Source organism: Nothoprocta perdicaria, unplaced genomic scaffold (assembly GCF_003342845.1).
Source record: "Nothoprocta perdicaria isolate Ctin4 unplaced genomic scaffold, notPer1 scaffold_131, whole genome shotgun sequence".
In the NCBI taxonomy this organism is placed as follows: domain Eukaryota; kingdom Metazoa; phylum Chordata; class Aves; order Tinamiformes; family Tinamidae; genus Nothoprocta; species Nothoprocta perdicaria.
This window is the reverse complement of record NW_020454439.1, coordinates 325312-347939: the sequence shown is the minus strand read 5'-3', so window position 1 is coordinate 347939 and position 22628 is coordinate 325312. Positions and strand designations below refer to the sequence as shown.

Sequence of the window (22628 nt, the reverse complement as noted above, 5' to 3'; positions counted from 1 at the left end):
GGCCAGTTTGCTTGTATTTGTCAAATGTCATGAGGCAACACATGAAGAGAGGGCAATATTTTGGCTTTTGCTTTACTAAAACTTTGGAAGCCTGTACTGCTGTACCTGGATTTGGTTTTATTTCAAGCTGAAGTACTCACTGTAAGAAAGATACATCCTTGAACTGGTGTTTTTGAGGACACCAAATTGTACATGAAAAGAAAAATCTAACTTCTCTATTATGTAAGGCTATTCAGAGAATCAAATTCATAAAAGTAAAAATATAGAATTTGTCCAAAATAAAGAAGTCTGATGATATCACTTAATAACTGCTTTTAGACTTTGATGAACTTCCTCTGCTCTCATGGCTATCAGTCCTCAGGCTGTCGTAGTGCTGACATTGAATGGTGTCTTGCTTTCTACCTTTCTTTTAGGGTGTATTTGCTTGAGAGAGTATTTACTAATGCAGAAACCCTGAGCACTTTTGTGGTGTCTGCCACACACACTGCCTCTGAAAAGACCTGCCCAGATTAATCATGTACCATCTGATCTGGGCTTTTCTCTATTTAAAAGTCCTAGGAAAAATAATCAGATATGATCTCGGATTTCTTTTTTCCTCATTAAAAAGGGACTTTAACAAAGAGATCATCTAGTCCCAAAAGGGCTGTGCGTGTCATCTGGTCATGCCGAATCTATTACGACATAGAGTAGTTAGCCTGAATTGCTGAAGTAGAAATGATGGGGGCAGGAAAAAAAGAGATGGGCAAAATCTTTCTGTTACTGGCCTGGGGGAAATGCAGTGCAGTCGAGGACTACTGTACTATTGTGCGCTATTATATTAATACAACTGCAATATGTATGTAAAGTGGCTCTAATCAGTGATGCAAAGACATCTGAAGAGTAAAGATGATCTATAGCGGCTTTTCATTAGCCAATTTTATATCTTGCACACAACACGGTCTCTTGAGCAAAACTTATCAGTTTCCATTTCCAATACAACTATGGAGTCAAAGAACTGGGAAATGCCAAAAATTCCATAGACACTTCGTCTTTCCTGTTTATATTTTTGATTATAGTTCAGCTTAGATGAACTTGAGAATCTCTGTTAATGATCTGTCTTTGCAATTTTGTAAGTACAAGACTCATAGAGCACTGTCAGGAAGGAAACTTCTCCTCGAAGAAAAAGTCTACCTTTGCCTGGGTAGCTCTGACATTTGGTGAAAACCTTTGCTTGATCTTTAGATGCAATACAGTGCCAAAATAACACTTTGCAGAATATTGTGGTTATGCACCTGTTCTCCATAATATTGCATAAATCCGCCCTGCTGTTCAGACTCCACTTAGAAAAAATCAAGGGATATTTAGGAAGTGTTTCTCAACATCAAGCTAACAAATGGAAAGCAGAGACCCTGGATATTTTATCCAAAGTACGAGACAGGCCCCAGGCAAGAGTCACAGGCTTTTTGCCACAATGGCCAGATGGATATATTACAGTCATCGTTCTGGTGGAACAGTGTACCTTAAGCAGATCTTCAGAGGGGTACAGAAGGCTCTTTTTGTTGACTATTTTTTATGATGCAGATATTGGTTTGTGACTCAGAGTCAAAGCAAAAAACAGTTTTGCAACGCAAAGATGACTAATCAGGCATGGCCAAGTTTTCTGATTTTAGTCCCAAAATTTACCACAGTCCAAGCTTGCCCAAAGCAGCCATAATCAGGTCATAAATCAGAGGAATAGAGTAATGAAATTGTCATTTGTGAGACCACAATAAAATCTATATTTCTGATGGAAGAATCTCAATCTAGTTGTTTTTGCAATAGCAGAACAATTACAATTCAGCAGTAAGTGCACTACATTCCTAATGTTTCATGGTCTGTGTCAGGCAAATGGCACTGAGATGAATGATTTTCAGATTTATTTTAGTCAATCAATAATGTATGGATGGTTAGTTAGTGTGGCCCAGATTGATAAATTGATTCTTTAAGAATCTGTGTCTTTCAAAGCTCTTATACTGCTGCTGAAAAGTCTGTTAGCCTGAGCATAGGTGGAAGCAAACCACATAAGGCAACACATATTTTTGCTTTCTTTAATTCTCCTGGCCCTCCAATACAATGTTTTCATCTTCCTGTCCTTACAGACTGCCCAGGACAGCAGCTCTGTAGCTTGTGCTTTTAGAGCTCTCAGCTACAGCTGTGCCTGAGCCCAGATTATATATCAGTGTCTCCAGATGTGACACAGAAGTAGCAGTGAACTCGATGGCAAATACTCTGCTGTAATTCTGAAGTGAGAACGGGGCCCCTCATGAGCTGCAAACTATTTCTGGACTACTTGTTGGTACATCACGTGCCACAGACAACTCTCAGGAAATGTCTTCACAGGACTGGCAGGCTCCACTGCCTTACTGAGAAAGCCTCCTAAATAGATATATTTTTATTTGACTACTAAGATGTTCTTACCTTTTCCACTGTCTTTCCAACCAGACTAAAAATCTTTATTTCTTTCCCTGTCTTCATACCTCTAACTGAATTTCACTTACCACTCTCCATAAATGATATGATAGCTACACACAAAATATGTGTGACTGATATTTGCAAAAGAGTCCAAAACTTCAGTATTAATAATGCCAGGTTTGATGCATGCAATATGTGAATACATGGATGAATTCTGTTTTCTGAAAATCCTTTATAAATTCAACATCTTGGCTCATCATCATTTCCTTGGAACAAAATATATTTTGAAATTTTGGAATTTTCTGCAGGAAATTTTTCCAGCAATGCTACACTCGGATAGCACTGGCCTGAGGTAGAGCAGCTGTTATATACAGGCCAGAAAGAACCAAGGAGAATGTGCAGGGAATGATATGGGATTACCAGAAATGGGCAATGACAAAGAAATCAGGCTGAGCAGCCAACACTCATAAATGTTATTAAACTATAATCGTCTAGGGGGTTATCTTTCCTCTGAGAAAGCTTAAAACAGCTTCATGGCAATAACATATTGTCATGGAAGTAAACACAAATATTCACTGACAAAACTTTTTTTAGACTGCAAGTCGTATCTATAAAGTTCAGATGGAAAATTCCATTAGTTGAGGTGTTAGGAATACACTCATTCAGGTTCCCAAATGGCTCTTCCACTCAGTGCATTATGGAAAAGACTTCTCTTGGCTCTAATGAGCTTCGGTTCCCATTGATACTTAGAAATGTGTCACATGCTGGAGATTTGTATTTACAGTAGCACTCATGTTCCACATATGAGGAATACAGGTGCAAGAAAGATGCTATTTGTCATTTCTTAGTCACTAGTAATAACTGTTTATTCTAAAAATGCTTGCCAAGTATAGTTGAGAAACAAGCAAGCAAAAAAGTGAACTGTGATTAGTCAAACACCAGAAATAACAAGCATCAAATAGGAGATATAAAGGTTTGCAAATATCCCATGGAATTTGTGCCTGCTAATTATGTATCAGATTCATTAACAAAAGCTAGAGGGAATATTTGTGCTACCCAGAAAGACCACAAATGGCAAAACAGGCTAAGCATGTTCAGTTGTATCAGTGAGCAATGGCCTATGGTTCCAAGCATTGGATTGGGACCCAGAAAACTCTCATTTATACAGCCAGGATGACTTTGAGTACACTATTTCCTCTCAGTTCAGATTAATTACTTGAGCTTAAAGCAGGGATAATGATGCTGGCCTCCTTTTTAAAGCACCTAGACACATGCAAATGGAAGCATGCAGCTGTAACCAGGCACAGAAGGGAGGACTGCCCAAGCCCATGTTGGATGCAGTTTAGATGCACATTGTTCAACTAAAATATATTATGCTCATCTCTCCAATATTTTTACCTCACTGCAATCTCATAGGCAGACTTAGCATACTCTTTACCTATACCCGAGCACAGACTATGCAAACAGTAGTTACTGCAAATGAAATCAGGCAATCTTTCCTCATTGCACCTCTTACAACAGTACCTCATCCAAAAACACAAAATGAGTATAATGAGTGCACCAATGGCATATAGCTTAAGTTTTTAAAGCATGGCTGAAAAAGACCTTAAACAGTTGCTCTGAGCTCAGTACTGAAATTCACCCTGTGATATATAAAATAGATTGAAGGAAGAGTACAATTCTCTTAACTGCCTCCCTACATTTTTTGCCCTGTGAAGTGGAAATTTCATCCATTATACTGATTTACTCTATCACCTGCTGCTCAAACTGGAGGATACAAACCTCCAATTCAGCACTCAACCTGGAAACAAGAGATTGCTACAGAAAATAACCCTTGTTTTGCATGGAAATGTCTAGCCCGGATATGGATAGCACTCGATAACATTCTTGTCAAACTTTATACAGCTGTAATCAAAGTTTACCATGATATGCTTTGCCATCCTGCTACTATTTATATATCTATAAACATTGTTTACAGTGATATACAATGTTAATGGCCCTGACAACACCACTCAACAGAAGCACAGATGTTGAGAGCTGTGTCTATGCAATCTGTATTACTGTTTTATATTGAAAGAAACTTAGTTGAATAATCAAAGTTGCCATATTTGCCATAGAAGAAAGACAAATATCCACATTTTAAATGCACAGATAAGCCATTATGCATGCCAATTTATATGCAAAATTCCTCAGATGACGTGTCTCAGCAGACAACTACTTCTCCAAATCTACTTGGGGAGTCTACAAATTCAGCAATTTGCCACTGTATTTGCTTTCCACACAGAAGCAAAGGGAAGAATAACATCCAACTTACTATCTCCTTGACAACGCACAGGACCCACAGATATCTTGGCTTCGGAGCCAGGTCGGTCAATGTCTCCCACCACGACTTGACTCACTGGGAGGTGCTCTTTGTATGACAACATCCCGGTGTCTTTTCTCCTGAATTACAGAGAAAGAGAGAGAGAAGAAAAAAAGGAAATTACTTGTGAAATATATAAGAATACCTACAAATGTTTCCTCCATTATTGTAATAGTCCAATGGCTGAATCACTGAAAGAATATAAACACAATCACAACACAATTTTACCCTCTAAAAATGGGTCTCAAATGGCATCTGCTTATCTACTATACCAATAATGGTGTTGACTGAAAAGCAGTTGGACAGCAGCTATTGTCACACATGAACAAAAGCTGATTAACAGCTTTCATTATAGCCAGTCCTGAGCTGAGCTCGAACTGTATGTGTCTTAAGGCTTTCTAGAGTGACCTGCTCCATATTAGCTGGGCAATAGGTCGCTATTGATTTCTTTGCTCGTGTCCTGAGAGAGCAAAACAAGAAATGCTAACACTTTATAGAAGTCTGCCTAGTCTGCTCCATCTGTAGCTGATTACTATCCTAAAGATGCAGCCTCACAGACCAAGCAAATAGCACTTCCATTGCATGCAGTGTTTTTGGTATTATGCTAATAAAACAGAAAAAAAAAAGAATCATTATATGGGAAGAATTATCATTTCAGTCCTGGCATTTTCTGCATTTAGATCCAAATATCTAAATTTGTGAATCTAACACACGTATGTATGTAGCTGCATTTTAGTTAGCAAGATTCCTAAGATTCAATTTACAGTCATGTCTAGAAGCTCTTCATTTCAACTATACTGAGCAACCTGAAAGCTTTCTAGACCAAATCACTAGGCATTGATATATCATTTTTTCTTTATAATTTCAGAAGCTGATTCCAGCTGGCATATTGAAGGCTGCCCCTTCCAAATAGAAAATAAAACAAAACGAATTTAGTTAGCTACCTCTCAGTCAGGTGCCTTTTTTTGTTTGTTTGTTTTACACAAAACATAGGTAGCCAGAAACAGCCATGCAGGAAAAGACACTCTAAGTATCAAGATGATGCTTTTTGAAGCAGTAGTAAGAGGAAGCAAATGAGTCTTCTTCTTCTCTCTTTTTAGTTGTGCCTTGCCATATTATTAAATGTCTATAGTAGACAACTTTTGGATCTAGAAATTAATACTCTTGTTCAACAATAACATAAGAAGAGGGATGAGTTCAGGTTCCATAGAAGATACTAAAGTGCATAAGAAGAATATAACTGGGCTTTGGAAAGGATTTCAGGAAAGTCTTCATCATCTCTGAAATGGACAACTCAATGATCTGAATCAATAGGTCACCATTAACAGGGAAGCACGATGTGTATTTGTGTGACCTGCAATAATGCCCAGAACTTTCCAGTTGTCTAGAGATGGTGTCTCAAAGTCACTAGCCCCACTGATCCCTTCTGAGGAGAGAGAAGATGAAACTCCCTTTTTAAAGGAAAAGCAACAGAGCTAATGAAGAAAATCACCATTGCTTTTGAGAATGACAGCTCACTGATCTGGTGACTTTTCTCTGTGATGCAGAGAATAAATAGAGATTTAATTACTATAGTTTTGAAACAGTCACATGTTTTTAGAAAACAAGAGGGAAGTATTTTCTTAAATCTGTATATTTTTCCCCTTCAGAGTACTTGCCTATCTCCCTGGACCTTTTGTATTGTAGAGATCATTGACCATGATCTCACGGAAGGAAAAAGAAGAGCAGCAGACCCTTATGAGTTTCTGCTAGGTTGCAGTCTATCACTTTTCATCAACAGGTTGCAATGCACAGGTATCATTACCTTCATCTTGCAGACAGGGGATTTAAGAATGGGGAGATTAAAGACTTTCTCTCTAAGAGAAAGAGAGAAAGAGAGAGAGAGAGAGAGAGAGAGAGAGAGAGAGAGAGAGAGAGAGAGAGAGAAAGAAAGAAAGAAAGAAAGAAAGAAAGAAAGAAAGAAAGAGAAAGAAAGAAAGAGAAAGAAAGAAAGAAATCAGAGTGAATAACACAGCCAGGTTGATAGTCTTAGCATCCTGCTCCTGCTTAAGAGAAAAGCCAGACAGGAGGCCAGAAAAGCCTCCCTTCTAAGACAGGATAGATGTAGGTCATCACTTCACTCTCCTAGAGTATTTCCTCAGAGATTGGCTTTCTCTGCTGATTGCTACTCTTTCAAAGAAAGCTTTAAGGACGGGGACATCCATTTAATATAATGAATCCTTCAAAGAAAGGCAAAAAGAAAACTACTAGCATTGCACTTCTTTCCTTCCTTTCGCACAAAATGAGCCAACATTTCAGGTAGAAGAATGCCAAAGGGCAGTCCTCTTCCTATCACCAGTAACTTCCACTGCTTTGAAGGAAATGGAGTAGTAATGTTTCCCCTACCTGTCTTTAATGATCATTTTCCCACTTATATTAAAGGCTTATTTATTTATTTAATGGTATGATTACTGCAAAGCTATTGCCACAGCAATAAAACAAAGTATTATTGCAGGAATAGCCTTATTTTCTTATAATCAGTTACTTGCCTCATCTTTGCAGGAAAGACTTTCTCCTCTGCAGAGGAGCCACTGTGGAGGGAGTACTAGGCTGGGGGAGCAGAGCTGGCTTTCCTCTAACAGGACCTGAACAGTTCATTGCTCTCAATAGAAAAGGGTAATGACAGCTTTTGCCCCACACATGCACTGACGAGATGAATACACTTGAGAAACTGAGTGGCTACGTCAAGCTTTTCTGCAGTACTTGTAGTTCCTCCGGACATTCTGATCAGTGCTGACAAAGTCAAAAAAGTTATAATCCAAAGACTGATTAAAATGCTTGACTTTGTACTACAAACTCAGAAATAATCCCAGCTGGAACACTCAATTCCTAGAAGTGATAATGCTTCTGCTGGTATTGAAAGACTTTGCACATTAAGAGGATGGAGAAAGTCTCTGAAGTTTTTCCTCACCAAAAAAAAAATCCCCTTAAGAGAATAAAGATTGAATTCAGAGTGTGTCATATTCCTATTAATAGCCAAATGGGAGATGAATGAATCTGATCAAATCCTGTAATTATTACCACGGGATATTGATGAAATCTCAGTGTAATTTTCTATTTCTAATTTCTGTTCCTATATATAAAAGTCTGCAAAGTGCTTCAGGGTCCTTTTGAATGAAAGCAGCAGATATTAGTGTAAGATTTATCATTGTTTTCATTAAGATCAACTACTTACTCTTTATAAGCATTCTGTGGTATTTAAAAAAATGCATTATGCACACGTCAGCAAATGATTTATTCAAAGTAACGATAATATTTTGCACTGCTATTAATTTGTTTGTATAATGATTTTATATAAACAGACTTCCGATGCAGGAGTCGTTAATCTTCTCCAGTTTTGTTAGACATCAGTAAAGACACTGCACTTAATGATCAGTCCTGCCCTACACAGAAGAACACATGAAGAATGTACAATTAGGAACAGACTTACTTTTAAAGTAAGTCTGTATATGACCTGAGGAACTAGAACTGTTTTGAGAATACAAACCAGACACCTACTGTATCAAAACTGCAGTTTTAAGTAGGCATTATTTAATTTTAAACAGTGATTTGAAGAACGTAAACTCCCGAGTATTTCCATTCTAAGGGTATACCACAAGACCCAACTTTTTAATATGGAAACACCTTAGCTGTAATCCCTGAATTTCCATAATTTAAGAGAGGTACAAATCAGTTTACTCCAGCTAATGCCTGCAAATGAACATCCATAAAAAAAATGTTTTGTGGAGGGTACAGATGCACCAAGTATTAGTGGTTTTTTTCTTCCAAAAATATTTGGCAAGAATTTTATTTAAATTAGAACTGCAAAGAAGAGCTAATATTACAGAGACTTTAATGAACTATGCAATTTTGGCAGCAGTCTTGATAATCTGGAAGCTAGTTACTTGCAGATAGGTAAGCTGTAATTAACAGGATTAAAAACAAGACAAACAAAAGCTACGATTAAAGCAGAATTAGCTAACTTTTGAAAGGTTCTGATAAAAGCGAGTTAACTTTTTTATTTATTTATTTTTTTATTTTTTAATGCACATGCATTACATGCAGCAGCCAGCAGCCAAAATGTACTTTTGGATTCTGCCCATTCCTAGGGCTCTGCCTTGCAGATTGAGAAGTGCCAACCATAAAGAGCCAATGGAGAAGTTTCCTTCCTGCTTGAGCTGGCTCTTCTCAGGGATTCAGGCACATCTCCTGTGTGCCCTACGTGTCTTGTCACCTCACAGTAAGCTTCAGCTAATGGCTCACCCTTGATCTGCCTGCCAAGTGGAGCTGTGGAAAACTTCTCATTACTACAGAGGATCATAAAAATGACAGGAATCATAACCGACTTTATTGACCTAAGAGGAACAATCAGACAGTTCAACCTTTCTTCCACTACAATATAAATCTATTTTATGGTTTTATTGGGGGGTGAGCTTCCTTTTAGTATTGTTTATGATTTAATCTTACAAGACACTAAGGTCCCGGGTCTCAAAATGGGAGCCTGTTGAGCCACATGCTCAAGTGCTTTTCTCAAGTCCTCAGCACTTGGGTCTTCAGCGAAGTCCAGCAAGTTGGATTCACTTTACAAGCACAGTTCCTTAGTGCAGTAGCCTCCAGCACCTAAATTACCAATTTAAACAAGTCCATCCTTTGACATGTTTTAGTAAAGAGAAATTCTATCAAAGACCTGATGCTGACTGTGCAGCAGATATAAGTAATCCTGTTAGAAATTTAAAAAGATTGTAGAGATTAAAAGATTTTAACACATAAGCATCATATTCACAAATAGGCCCACTACAAGTACAAATAACAAAGTTAAAATTCCCTTAATGACAATAAGCTGTGCGAAAAATCACTGATATTTGCATTTAGTACAAGTTATAAGATCACATCTTGTACTTTGATGTGATCTTCAATATTTCTTCTTTCCAAAATGGCCAGTTTAAGTTGCATGCAGTGACAGTTTTAATTCACATTTTTTCTCTAGGCTAGAGACTTAGATCTCCTTCTTCCACTTTAAGATCTGGCCTTTAAACTGAAAAAATCTTAAAAATTATATATTGTAAAATAAATTTTCCCCTTTGGACACCTCCCAAATCTTGCTGTAATCCTTTAACGCCAACCTTATTAATTAAATCCAGGTTAATTTGAATTTTACAAACATCCTTATGAGGATTATATGCTTTAGCAGTGATCAGAAAATGAATACTTGATGAGGTATAGAGCACATAATTCATAAAGTTGGTAATAAAATTCATAGTAACACTTTTTAAAGGCAATAAAGTCTAGATTTTGTTTTTATAAGAATCTTGGACATCATGAGCCTTTTAAAAACAGTGCAGCCAAACACCACTTTCCAGAGTGATCAGGCATGGGGAGCTGACCAGAACAGTTTCCAATGCCTGGTGATAAAACTCTGTATCGCTGTGGAGTTTCTGAAAGAGATTCTTTGAAAGTTTTGCAGTAAAGAAGCTGGCATGAAACCTGCTCTGTCTCCTTCCTTTTCTCTGCTCGTCAAGCAATGAGACACAGAATCCATGGGAATTCAGAAGGAACCTCAAAGTCCAGAAAATAGTCCAGTGATCGCACGTAGCAGAAAGGAGGTTTAGATCATTTAGATTGCTCCTAAAGGACTCTTGTTTCAAAGGACTGTTTGGATTTTCCTCTCAAATGAGAATCTCCGAGAAACTCAATAACCACTGCAGAATGCAAGCTGGACATGCCTAACCGGGCTGCCTGCTATTCAGAATAATAGAGTTCAACTACAGGGAAAAGGGGCTTTTCAAAGGATTTGTTCACATTTTCCAATAAAATGATGCGGGTGGCTCTCCTTAAAATGGAGCAGTTCATCTCAAAGACTTCAGTTATTTGGAGTTCCTACTAAAAAAAAAAAAAAAAAAAAAAACCCAAAAAACAACAATAGATTTTAAGACTCTTCTTCATTTGAAGTCCAACTGTTCTTCTGACTTCACTTATTTCCACACCTAGACATTATAAAAATGAAATCAAAGAAGCCTATCACAGAGTAATTGATTTCTAGCACCTCTAGATCATTGCAACTGTCAATGATTTAATCTTTTTTATTGTCTGTTTTAGAGTCTGTCACGTAGGACAGGAAAATATATCTTATCAAAGTGATCTCTTCTTTGGGAGAAATGCTAAAGCCTGTACTGTGTTGTCCCTTCCACTCTGGGTGGAATGAGTATTTGGAATTCATAAAATTCATGAAAGCAAGAGTATTTGGAATTCAGTGAAGCTAAGGAAAATAATCTTTTCTCTGCAATTAGGACCAAAATGGACTTTACTAGAATTTTATAAACAAATTTAGGTTGGACTGAGCAAGCAGCTTGCCCAAAAACATACATTTTAAAATTTAGCTGAAATTTTCCTGTGGTATTTTCAAGACAGTTTATTCCTTTATCTCAAAATATTTTAAAATTTAAAAGATCTCTTTAAAATAAAGCAATCTCTCTACTTAAACCCACAATGCTAAAAAAAAAATCTAGTCAATCTTTAAGAAATCTGAAATGCTTCATTTTACAATGGAAACTTAAAAAAAATACATGTTTTAAACAGGTGTGATCAGACAAGGGGCACAAATTAAATAGCTCATTCAATTATTCAGATGTTTTAACCTGTTTTAGAAAGTAAAATACCTTGCTTCCTTATCAGTGTGACAGAGCAGCCTGTATACATTTCATTGCCCATTCACAAATCCTGAGACTTCCGATAAAACAGCAAATACCTCCGCTCAGAGGGGAAACAAACAAACAAAAACAAAAAGTAGAACAAGAAGAATCCTACTGAGTATTACCATCTGTTTCAAATATTCTCTAATTTTATACCCCCAAGCATTTTTAGTTTGATTTTTTTGTACATCTGCATGCATTATACTTTACATCATGACTGTCACTAGCAGAAAGTTAATATGTGCAACTGTGTGCATACCAAATGTGGTTATCTAATGAAATGTATATTTTTAACATCTGCACTATCATATGTATTCTTGCAAGATTGACGCAGATATAAATGATGAATTCCTATGAATTCCACAGTTACCCAAATTACTAATTATCCCAAACATTTGGATCATGTATCAAACCATCATACCAAATATGCTTTTGGCAGGATTTTTTAAGGCACAGAAATCTGTACTGGAAGAAATATTAAAAATCTCAGAGCAGCAGCTCACAGTTTCATTTCTTGTAGCTTTTGACAACTTTGACAGTTTTATTTCATATGACTGAAAGAACTAAACAAAAATAATTGAGTATGGCATGGCAAAACAACAGATGGTTATATTTTAGTCTGACTTCAGCCCATCTACACCTATTATTTCAATATAATAATTTCAATAATAATTTCAATAATAAAGGGTACTAACATGCATTAGTTAGTTTAGAATATGGGCCACAATATTTAATGAAGTATTCCTTCACTTCCTGCACTTGGGAAATATCAGAAAAAAATTGCTTCTTCAGACATCTACCATTCCTTCAACCCTTTCACTGGAAAATTGACAACTTCTCTGGATTGCTTCTGCACTAGGGAACAAGAGATACCAAAGTCTTTCTTGTAGCTACTGCAGCAAGAGTGCAGCCTACATTGCACAGCATGTTCTAACTTTTGTACTCATTTGCCTCAAAATCTCTCAGAAAGTTCATTTCAGCCCTTTTCCCTCCATTTTTTTTTTCTTTTTAACTCTCCCAAGAAATTCCTTTTAGAGTTGATCCTTATGCATTGCATCCATGGATATTCCTCCAACAAGGCTGAAACCTACAATGCAGCTCAACTCTTTCCTTCCTTCCCTCGCTCTACTCTTGCCTCCTTAGTCTCCATCTCTTGATTGCTCCATCTGCCATGTGCGCACTTGCTAACTTTATGTGGAATCTGATTTACTTAATGTCTATAGACCAATTTAACACATAGTTGGTCTTCTCACAAAGAAATCTAGTGCACATGAAAATTAAACCAAGTCCCTGAGGAAATGCTGCTAATCATAACATGTCTACTGAGCCCCTTCTTATGGCCAGAATTACTGCACCCAAAACCACCAAGATGAACGTGACTGCTGTAAAAACAGTTCACTTCAGCAGCAGCTTTGACAACTACGGCAGCCTATAATGTGGGGAAAATATAGGTTGAAACTTGGGGCAGGATATTTGAGTAGATAATCTCACAAAATCTCCTTCATCCATGTGATAAGTTGGTCTTATAACCAAATTTATAACTCTTGGCAAGCATTTTTCATGCATACTTTCTCCTTTGTCTTTTTGTTTAAACTATTGTTTCAGTTGTACTTGCTTAGTTTTAATATAGAGGATATCAGAGCCCTTTTAGACTTTCTTTTGGGCTTCCTTCAAAACAGAATTTGTTAGTAAGCACAAAGCTGTCTCACATGAAAAATGTTCAACTCTGGTGTGTTGGGTTCTATTTTATTTAAAAAAATTGCACTTTCTTACTTCTGTATCATGGGTGACATTCTGGGAAACAGAAAAATTACATTACTTGCTCACCAGTACATAGGACAAAACCATACAAGATGCCAGTATCCCTGTTCTAAATAACAAACTAAGGAATTCATAAAAAGACAAAAGCTGGAGAAAAAGTAATGTTATATATATACTATTACATGTAAAAATCTAAGAGAATGAACTACTCAGCTATTTCTTCCCTTTCTGTAAAGGCCCCAGCCCAGCCTGGACTGAACTTTAAGAAAAACGTAGGTATTTGAGTCTATTATTCAGGAGGCTCTTTCTATTCTGCCTAAACTCAAGCTTTAAATATAAACACATCTTATTTTCTGTAGCTGCAACATGCTCCCATTCTCATTCTTGAAACACTCTATTTTTACAGTATTACATACGACCTAATTGTCTGCCCTCAGATGAGCCAAGCTACTCATTAGTCCTTATTTAGAGGTAACTACCACATTGCACTTCAATCTTCTCTCCAGTCCCATCCTTCAGCCCCAGGAGAGTGGTTGCTATTTTAACTTCTGTGGGTGAGGGGAAGGATGGGACATCCACAAGAGTGACAACTCTCTCAAATGGTCACTTATCACAGCAGGATGGGGAGTAAGTTTTACCGATTCCCTATTATGTGCTACTGAGCTAGTATATAGTACGCAGTATATTTTTCAAATTAACCTATAACTTGCAAGAAGATGGGGAACTGCTTTTTTAAACATCAAGCTATGCCAAAGTCTAATGGAAGAAAAAATTCATAACAGCCATGGCTGAAAAGCACAAACCTCAAAAGAAAATCCAACAAAAGACCTTGAAGGATTATCTACAAATTGTTCTATAAACATAATGCGTAGTGCTGCTACATCTACTGAGGAAGGAAAGTGGTGCCAATTATCATGAAAGCGCTTTAGTTAGAAGAAGAATTAAATATCCATCTATACAACATTTTAAACACACCCTCATTCATCACAAATAATTATTTGGAACTGTCTGATCCAAGATGTAGAAGCACATTTAAAGCAATGGGGCAGCATAGAGGTAATTAACATGTCTTTTTTTTTTTTTTCATTATGTGCTATAAAACGCAAACAGAACATGAGCATTGTTGCTTTCCCTCAGCTTGCAAATACAGGCTTATGTTAGTAAGAAATAATTTCACTTCAATCAGTGTGTTTTCAGTCTTTTCATGTTTTTATGATACCCGTACCTCTTGTTTGTGTGTGTATAAACCCACATATAGACTGTGTCACTAACAGAGGAAATCAGACAGGGCACTAAAGCTCAGGCCCTGGTGAATTTTTAAAACCTGCATTCCTGCAATACATGTGACGGGGTCACATCTGGAGGCTGACAGCTTCTGCAGTGCTTCAGTCAAAGAGCCATTTTTCCAGGCACTGCACTTACCAGCACTTTGAGGCAAGACAGTCACTGGGATCAGGATCTGGGCTATAGGGAAAGTATGAACATTTATACTAAATTGGTATTAAATATTAGGCCAAATTCTGAATTCCTTGTTTAGAAAATGCTTAGATTGTTTTGCTGCAAATCAACTGGCTGCAGAATAGCGACTATTTCTCTGGCATTTTTTCTTTTTTTTTTTGGCTATACCTACACAGACTAATGCACAATCTATTAGCCACATGGATTTCTACTATCCTTTTTAGCCTTTAAACTCTTTTCTTTTGTTTTCTACATATAATCAGTCTTTTAGCCCCTGAAATAAAGTTAGCAGAATTCACCATTCATTTCCTAACTCAGTAGCCCCTGAGCTGAGCCCTTCTTTCCTTAGCACAATCCTGAAGATGGATGAAGACTCCCCAAATAAAGAAATCTCCCTGTAGGACTTCTTGCCTTTGCCACATGCTGGCGTGTTCGTGCAGGCACCTCACACGGCCCTGAATATTTGGGCTGTGAAGGCTCTGGCTCTGGGTCTCCAACAACCCAAGCCAGGAGGGTCATGGCCAAAAGAGAATAATGATGAAGTGGGTGTCAAGTCCTAATTTTCATCTAACTATAGGAGCCTTTCAGGATGATGATAATAATAATAATAAAGAAATATTTTAATTCGTGAACTATTAATGTATTTTTTCTTTCATGATGGCTTAGATGTCTTTAATGCAGATGCTTCTTACCTTAAAATTAAACAGAGGTGTCTACGAAATAAAAGTTACCCCATAGACAAGGTTATATGGGGAAATCTATTGCTTCTACCAGTGAGTGAAGACTACACAGACAACACTTGCAGAGGCTGCAGTAACTGAGGTCAGCTCTGTAGTACTGCAGGCAGCAACACTGCCTAATCCTCTTCAGAAACTCATCATATTTCAATTTGGCAAGCCTTTGTCTGCTCTGCCCCAATACTCACCTGAAATCTGTTGTGGAACTGCTACACTGGCTAGACATCCTGATTTCTAGGTTTAATACATTCATAAATAATTGACTCACAGGCCATTTCTTCTAGTGCTTGCCAGTGTCAGTCAGCATAAACAGTTTTTTTGCTCATGTTTATAGAACGTATTTTCAGAGAAAATGGTATCATCACCTTTTAGCGTGGGAGGATGGAAGAGAGCACAGCTGCAGCTACTCTGTGCACACCGCACTGTGCAGAGAAGCAGTCGGGCTGCGCTGGCGAGGACCATACGTGAGCAAAGAAGCCTTGCTAAAAGCCTTCTGGAAAACGTAAGAATCAAAGAAGTGTCCCACGGAATCACAGCAATGGCCCATCCACCATCAAGGGCCGATGCTGAAATTAGGAGCTGCTACTCAGGCCGGCCTGGCCACCTTCTGCATCCATTCCCCTTCCATTCCCCATCAGGCATCAGAGTCATGGTAAAAATTTTACAGGCCTCATTCCTGCCCAGTAGAAGGTTCTATAGAAAGTTTTAAGTAAAGCTAGATATGAATGACCATCTGATTAACTGAACTCTGTAAGAACTGAACCACTTAGCCCAACCTTCACTAATCATTAGAGAAACACGTGATAACTCCTAAGCAAGTAATGTTACCAGAAAGCAATGTTACCAGAAAGCGTAACACTTTAATGTTTCTTGAATTATTGAGTAACATTCATATTCCTTAAAAAAACAAAAGTATCTCAACATGTAAAATAGTATCTTAGGGGGTTGCTTTAGTTTCCTACAAAGAAAGAAAACATATTTTGTGCAACCTCAAAATCCTCTGCTGTTCTGCTTACACAGGCAATGTGCTATTTCCATCACTCAATTTATGCCGTGACGAAGCTCTGGCAATTGGCTGCATTTCCCCATTTCTCTTTTTAGCTCTTTTGCTTGACTGAAGGTGAAGAAGACTAGCTTTAGCAGAGCAGAAGATTTGATGCTAATAAACAGGAACTTTTAATGCTTCCATGAGACTTGCATTTTCTTGGGATGAAGTCTTTTCTAGTGGGTTGCAATTTTAAGTAATGAGTACCCTCTATTAGCCATTATTTGAAAAGAAAAAAAAAAAAAAAAAAAAAAAAGTAGGGAAGAGGATGAAGGAGGAAGGGACAGAGAGGCCATCTCAGTTTCCAGAAAATCCTGAATGGCAGCAGCAAAGGGCTTCCAATTGTTTTTCATTCAACTGCCCTCACAAATACTTGATAAAGATAGAATAAGTGCTGCCCCCGCAATTGATTGCCTACAGAAAAATGAACTACCGTTTATGACAGCCCTTAATGTCAAAATAGATCTTGGACATCTTTTTGGCAAGGAAAAGTTAAGGGTATTTATGTGTATAGATTGCAAGAATACCTGCCCCTAGCAGCTAAAAATCACATTATGAGTCTACTTGACAGAGAAGATAAATATGACATCACAAATAAAAAGCTGATATAGCTCTCCAGCAAACACAGAAATATGATGAAGTGTCTGTTCACGTTCTTCACAGGTTTATTGGCCATCTCTTTTTCTTCACAAATAATAGCATGCCACAGTGGTCATAAAATATCCCACAGAAAACGCAGCCCTGAATGCCCTCTCTCCAAAAGGCCCCCAACTGTGGGAAATGCACTCCCCAAAACTCTGAGGTCTCCAACTGCAGCAAAGCACCAGCCTCGTGCTACTCTGTTAAGGGATTAACCAGGAGATACCTTTCCTTAGAGGAAAATCTGAAACAACAGTAACAAGAACATTACTCCTTAGTACCTTGCATCTCCTTTCGAATATCCAATGACTTTGGTATTTCCAAGTACAGGTGATTTGCACAAGTATTTCTGTTCACAGCTATCGAGGGTGTTTTACGGACTGTCTAACAAATGTTTTCATTTAGTAGCAAAACATTTGCATTGCTTGCTTCCTAGTGAATACAGACAGTAATCCCTCTACTTGAGGGATTCAAATATTTGGAGGTAGTGTTGGGAACTTTGTCCTTTTAGGGCTCTTTGACTGAAGCCACTAACATAAGCTGGTTTAAAAATAAAGAAAGAAAAATAATTGTAACAGACTTTTCTGGAAAATAAACAGAAATGGCAAATATCCAAGAACGCAATTACAGAGCACTTCTTTGCATGATTTTGTTTGCATTCCTCTGAAACAGAGTGATAAATTGTGGAAGACACCTGCCCCTCCCCCAGGACACTTCTGCAAACAATATATATCTGTCCCGAGACTTCTCCATGAAACATTATTTTTGCATAACAAAAAATTACTAGAAATAAATTACTTTTATAACCAAGATTTATTTTATGGTGTACTGTCATTACAACTGTTGCTCTTCTGAGGCAAAGAAAGTGTAAGTATATACAGGATTATTAATTATTTTCATTTAGTGAAATACTAAATGAATGAAATGAAATGAATGAATGAAATACTAAATGAAATACTCAGGGACCCTGCAAGGATCAATGCCCTATTATATTTGGTGATTCATGAACAGAAGGGAAGTCAGGACTTTCTCTAAAAGATTATGAAACTAAATTGCCTGCTTCCGCTTGTCTGCTTTTCCAGGGTATGTCTCTATAATATGATGCAATGACATACAGCAACCATCAAACTAATGCTGAATGTGACAGTTCAAGTACCAGCAATAGTCATTTTAGGATGAGTTTCTGCCAAAAGCTGATCTTCCTATGAATGAATTCCCACACATCATCCTCAGCTTCTTGCTCCAGCTCTCCCACTTTCTCCTGAGCCCAATTTTCTTTTCCCTCTTGAGCTCTTCCACTTTTCATCTATTTCCCAATTAAATCACACTGCATTTTCTTCATTTATTTCATTTCCTTTTGTTGTTCTCCATTATAAGACAGAGATTAAAACAATCTGTTTATCAGTTCTCTTCATAAGGAGAGTTCACAAGGATACCTCGGATCGGCTGTTGTGGTCCCTAAAGGGAGTCTCAGCTCCCTTTTCACAGTTTTTAGGCCTTTGTTGCCTCCTTGTTGGGTCCTGCCTAACTGCAACAGCTCAGTCCTTCACCTTGGATGCAGGTGCAGAATGACAGCATGAAATGAAGGGCCAGTTTTAGGAACATGAGTTTATAAGGTTATTGTGCCAATTAGGAGTTTGGATTTGCTTCCCAAATCTTATAAAAACCCTCTTAACATTTCTGATACGATTTTTATTGAGGGACATTAGATATATATCCCAGCATAAGACACTTGATTACTGCAGACTGTTACCACATTTTATGCCATACCCCCTAAGCACAGGATAGGAGATGATTAAATTTAGTAATAGCATTTTTAACAGTCCTGTTTCATGAGAGCCACAGCTAAAAATACATACATGCTTTTACAAGGTATTTGAACATTTTTGATCTTAGATCTATATTTTTCTGTATTTATTGTATATTTTTTTCCCTTATAACATCCTCTACAACTGTCAGCAGATTTTGTCTTATAGTTTTCTTTATAATATTTATCTACTTGCTGGGAAATCGGCTTTTTCTTTGCTTTTTCTAAATATTCATTTGGTTCTACTCTAATGACATAAATAAATAAATATCTCAGACAGGGTACTTCAATGAAGGTAACTGTATAATTTACGCATCAACCTCAGCTCATAGCTCAAGACAAATTTCCTTTCTTCAATCTACATTTAATATAATCTTATAAACAATTTCAGCTGCATAATTCCTTGTTGCAGTCAACCAAAAGCAGGGCAAAATATAACATTTGTGATAATGCAAATGAATACACAATATTAGCTCTTCTAAGATAGTGGTTTAGGTAGAATGATTTCCTCCCAGTAATACATTTCAGTATAATATGAAAAAAATAACATCTGAATTTCATTAGTAAGCTTGCTTATTTCTGTTGTGTAATGATATGTCTAAAAGTTGCATGCAAAATGATTTGGAGGGTAATTGCAGAAGATTTATTTATATATGTATATCCACATAGCTATCCTTAAAGAATACAGGATCCATATAGCATTCCGGTGCTATTTTAAAGACTAGCTTGAAAAAAGATGACAAATATAAGCACTTAATGATGCAGGATCTGATTTATAAAGTTTTCATTGCACTCCCAGACAACTCTTAAAAGTTTCATTCAGATTTACTAATTTTTACCCCTATAGTATGCTGGGAGAAAACAAAAAGGAAAAACAAGAGTATTCCTTTTTTGGAGGGAGTGGGATAAAAATGTGAAGTCACAACTACTGACAAGACGACTAGAAATCTAGGGGCAGCCACAGACTATGCAACACATACACAAAACAAAATGGGAGACGAGGGCCTGGCATTAACTGGTCAAACAAGCACCTAGTTCCTGAAATTAATACATGCCGTGTAATTTAAATTGTTTTTACAAGTCTGGATAAAACAAAAAGCGTTTTTTGCTTCTTCTCTTGGTGTTAGAGCCATTGCATTTTTTATCAAATTTGCAGAGTTTATGAGAGGTTTGCTTTGGATTTCTCTGATTGTATAAGCAACCTTCCTCTTTAAAATAATGCAGTAGATGTAATATGTAATAATAGTTAATAGTTCCCAAGGAAACAGGAATATTAGAGAAAACTTGCCTTTTTTTTTTTTTTTTTTTTTTAAATCAAGTCTTCTGCAGTGCTAATCAGCTGACAAAAATAAGAACAAAGAATGATTCTTTTTCTAAAAAATGGAAGTTTTGCAACTGCCTGAGTAATGAGCTGATAACACAGTTTTTGCACATGACTCTGAGGAAATCATCCCCATCGAGTATGGAACCTGATGCAAAAATGTATCTAAAAGCTTTCTGGGATTTCTTTTGTGGGTGGTGGTGGTGATATATGATTATTTACTCTTCGTCTCCCTAAATACGGAGTATCTTTTCTAGAGAACATAAATATTATATATATATGCAATATCCTAACACACTAAAAAATGAACAATGAAAGCAGATATATCTTTTGTTTATGCTATAGGCTTAACGCCCTCAGCTTGATGGACTCATCTGTGATTGTAAAATTACAGCAGCTAACAGCAACGCCAGCCAAGCACGCACTGCAGCCTTGAGCTGCTCGGCGCCAAGGGGAGTCAAAGATTTCACCTTTTCTACACGGGATCACAGTGACTCCGAAAAAGTCATTGGACCCCTACAATACAAGAAGAAAAGAAAACCACTGTATTTTCTTTGAGAGCTAAGCAGTGTCAAGCACTAAGGAAAATACACTGGACTAGTTGGCACTGGGCTGATCTCATGTTCGTTGCGCTCCAGTGAGGACAGAGTGTCCAGTGAGGACAGAGTCATTACTCTCTCAGTTAGCACACAAATAAAAGGAGGAGGAGGAGAAGGGGAAAATAATTGGGAGCTGAAAAGTTTGGTAGTGAACAGTGCTCAGCACACTCTGCCCTTACCTGACAAGCTGGGACAGTAAGGTCATTTTCTCTAAAGTTGAGACCATAAGCTTTTCCTTTGGACTAAAATTCAGTATATTTCTAGACAAGTCACCGTACGTGGTTCTATTCTTGGTCATTTGATTTTTCATTCAAACAATAACCATTAACTTCAATAATAAAAAGAATACAAATATCTTGGAAATGGCATTTTATATCATCCAAATGGAGGAAAAACTTCATATAACTACATTTTTACCTGCTAATTCATAAGCCTATCACAAAGTACTTAGAATATGCCAAAAACCATCAGGCATTCCTAATAATTTTAAGAATATCCCCAAGAGTAGCAACTACAGATAACTAATTATGAACGAATTATTCAGTGCCACATTTCTAGCTTAAAAGCCATTCTGCAACTTAAAAGGAGCTGGATGAGAGCAGCTGCCTGTGACTGCATGGAAATCAGGTCAAATGAATGCAGCAAAACCGAACAGTAACTCTGAGAAGGGGGGTTGGCAGCAGGACAAACTCATGCTTTTTGTCTCTCAGTGATTTACAAAGCAAATTAATAAATACGGATAACATCTTGCCACCGCTCTCTCCTCCTCCCTAATACTAGCGCTAAATGATGGATGAACCTGAAGTCTACCAGGAATCCTCTCCATCCTCAGCACGTCGCTAGACCTCAACCATTTTTATGTATGGAGCAAGGGAAAAGCCTCTGCTCACGATGCACAAAGCAATGCAGTCTCCTGCACCCTCATCCTGAGCTTTGTAGTGCTACTGGGGCAAATATCATAATGCAAAACACGCACATGGGACAGAATAAATAATAACAAAAAAAAAGGGTTTTTTTTTAACCAAATATAAGGCAGACTGCTGAGTAGTCACACCGTGTCATGCCAATGCCCATGTTTTCTTATGTTTTCAGTTTTGGAGAAATTAAGGCTTGGTTCCTCAGCTGCTTGCTTGTTGTCCTGGGCCGCAAGTGTGCAGGGAAATGATTCCCTTTAATATCAACAGGTGGGATGAGAGCTGAATGTCAAATGGTTTCAGCTTGTGTAAGGCCACAAGCCCAGTCCTAAAGATGAATAATGCAGAAGGGAGAACAGTGACGAGAGCAGGAATATTTTCAAGTTCTCATGACTAATTTAATTTTCAAACTCCTAGTGCCCTGAAACTGTATTATTTCAGGCTCTCCATCTGCCAGGCTCCGTGATCTAAACATATATGGCTGTTGTCAGCACTTACATGGAACACCTCTAGATCAGTGAGGGCAACCTGGGTGATGAAGGTCTAGCCGCTGGAGTAGTGCTGCCACTTGTGCTTTATCTATCAGCGGTAAAATACACATTTTAGGGATATTTCTGGGAAAGCTGATACTATTCTTAAAAATCTATGTAAAACAAATGGCCTGAGCACTTACTGTGAAGTACTGGCTAAAGTTGATCCCTCCACTTTACAGCATCCATGTCCCAAACTCTTAATCTGTGATTATCAAGAAGGAATTCAACCTCTTCTTCTGAGAGAAGCAGAAAAGGGAAACACAGAACCACCATATGCAAGACACAAAGTAAAGGGAAACAGGGAAAGGTTTACAA

The 22628-nt window shown here is 37.5% G+C and overlaps 1 protein-coding gene across 1 annotated transcript in view; it reads right to left on the bottom strand.

Moving 5' to 3' along the window:
- CNTNAP2 (contactin associated protein like 2) overlaps positions 1-22628 on the bottom strand; it is a 432568-nt gene that overhangs the window by 142765 nt on the left and 267175 nt on the right. Inside the window, exon 8 of the mRNA XM_026033686.1 lies at positions 4745-4872. Within this exon, the coding sequence (XP_025889471.1) occupies positions 4745-4872 (128 nt within the window). The remainder of the gene's footprint in view (positions 1-4744; positions 4873-22628) is intronic.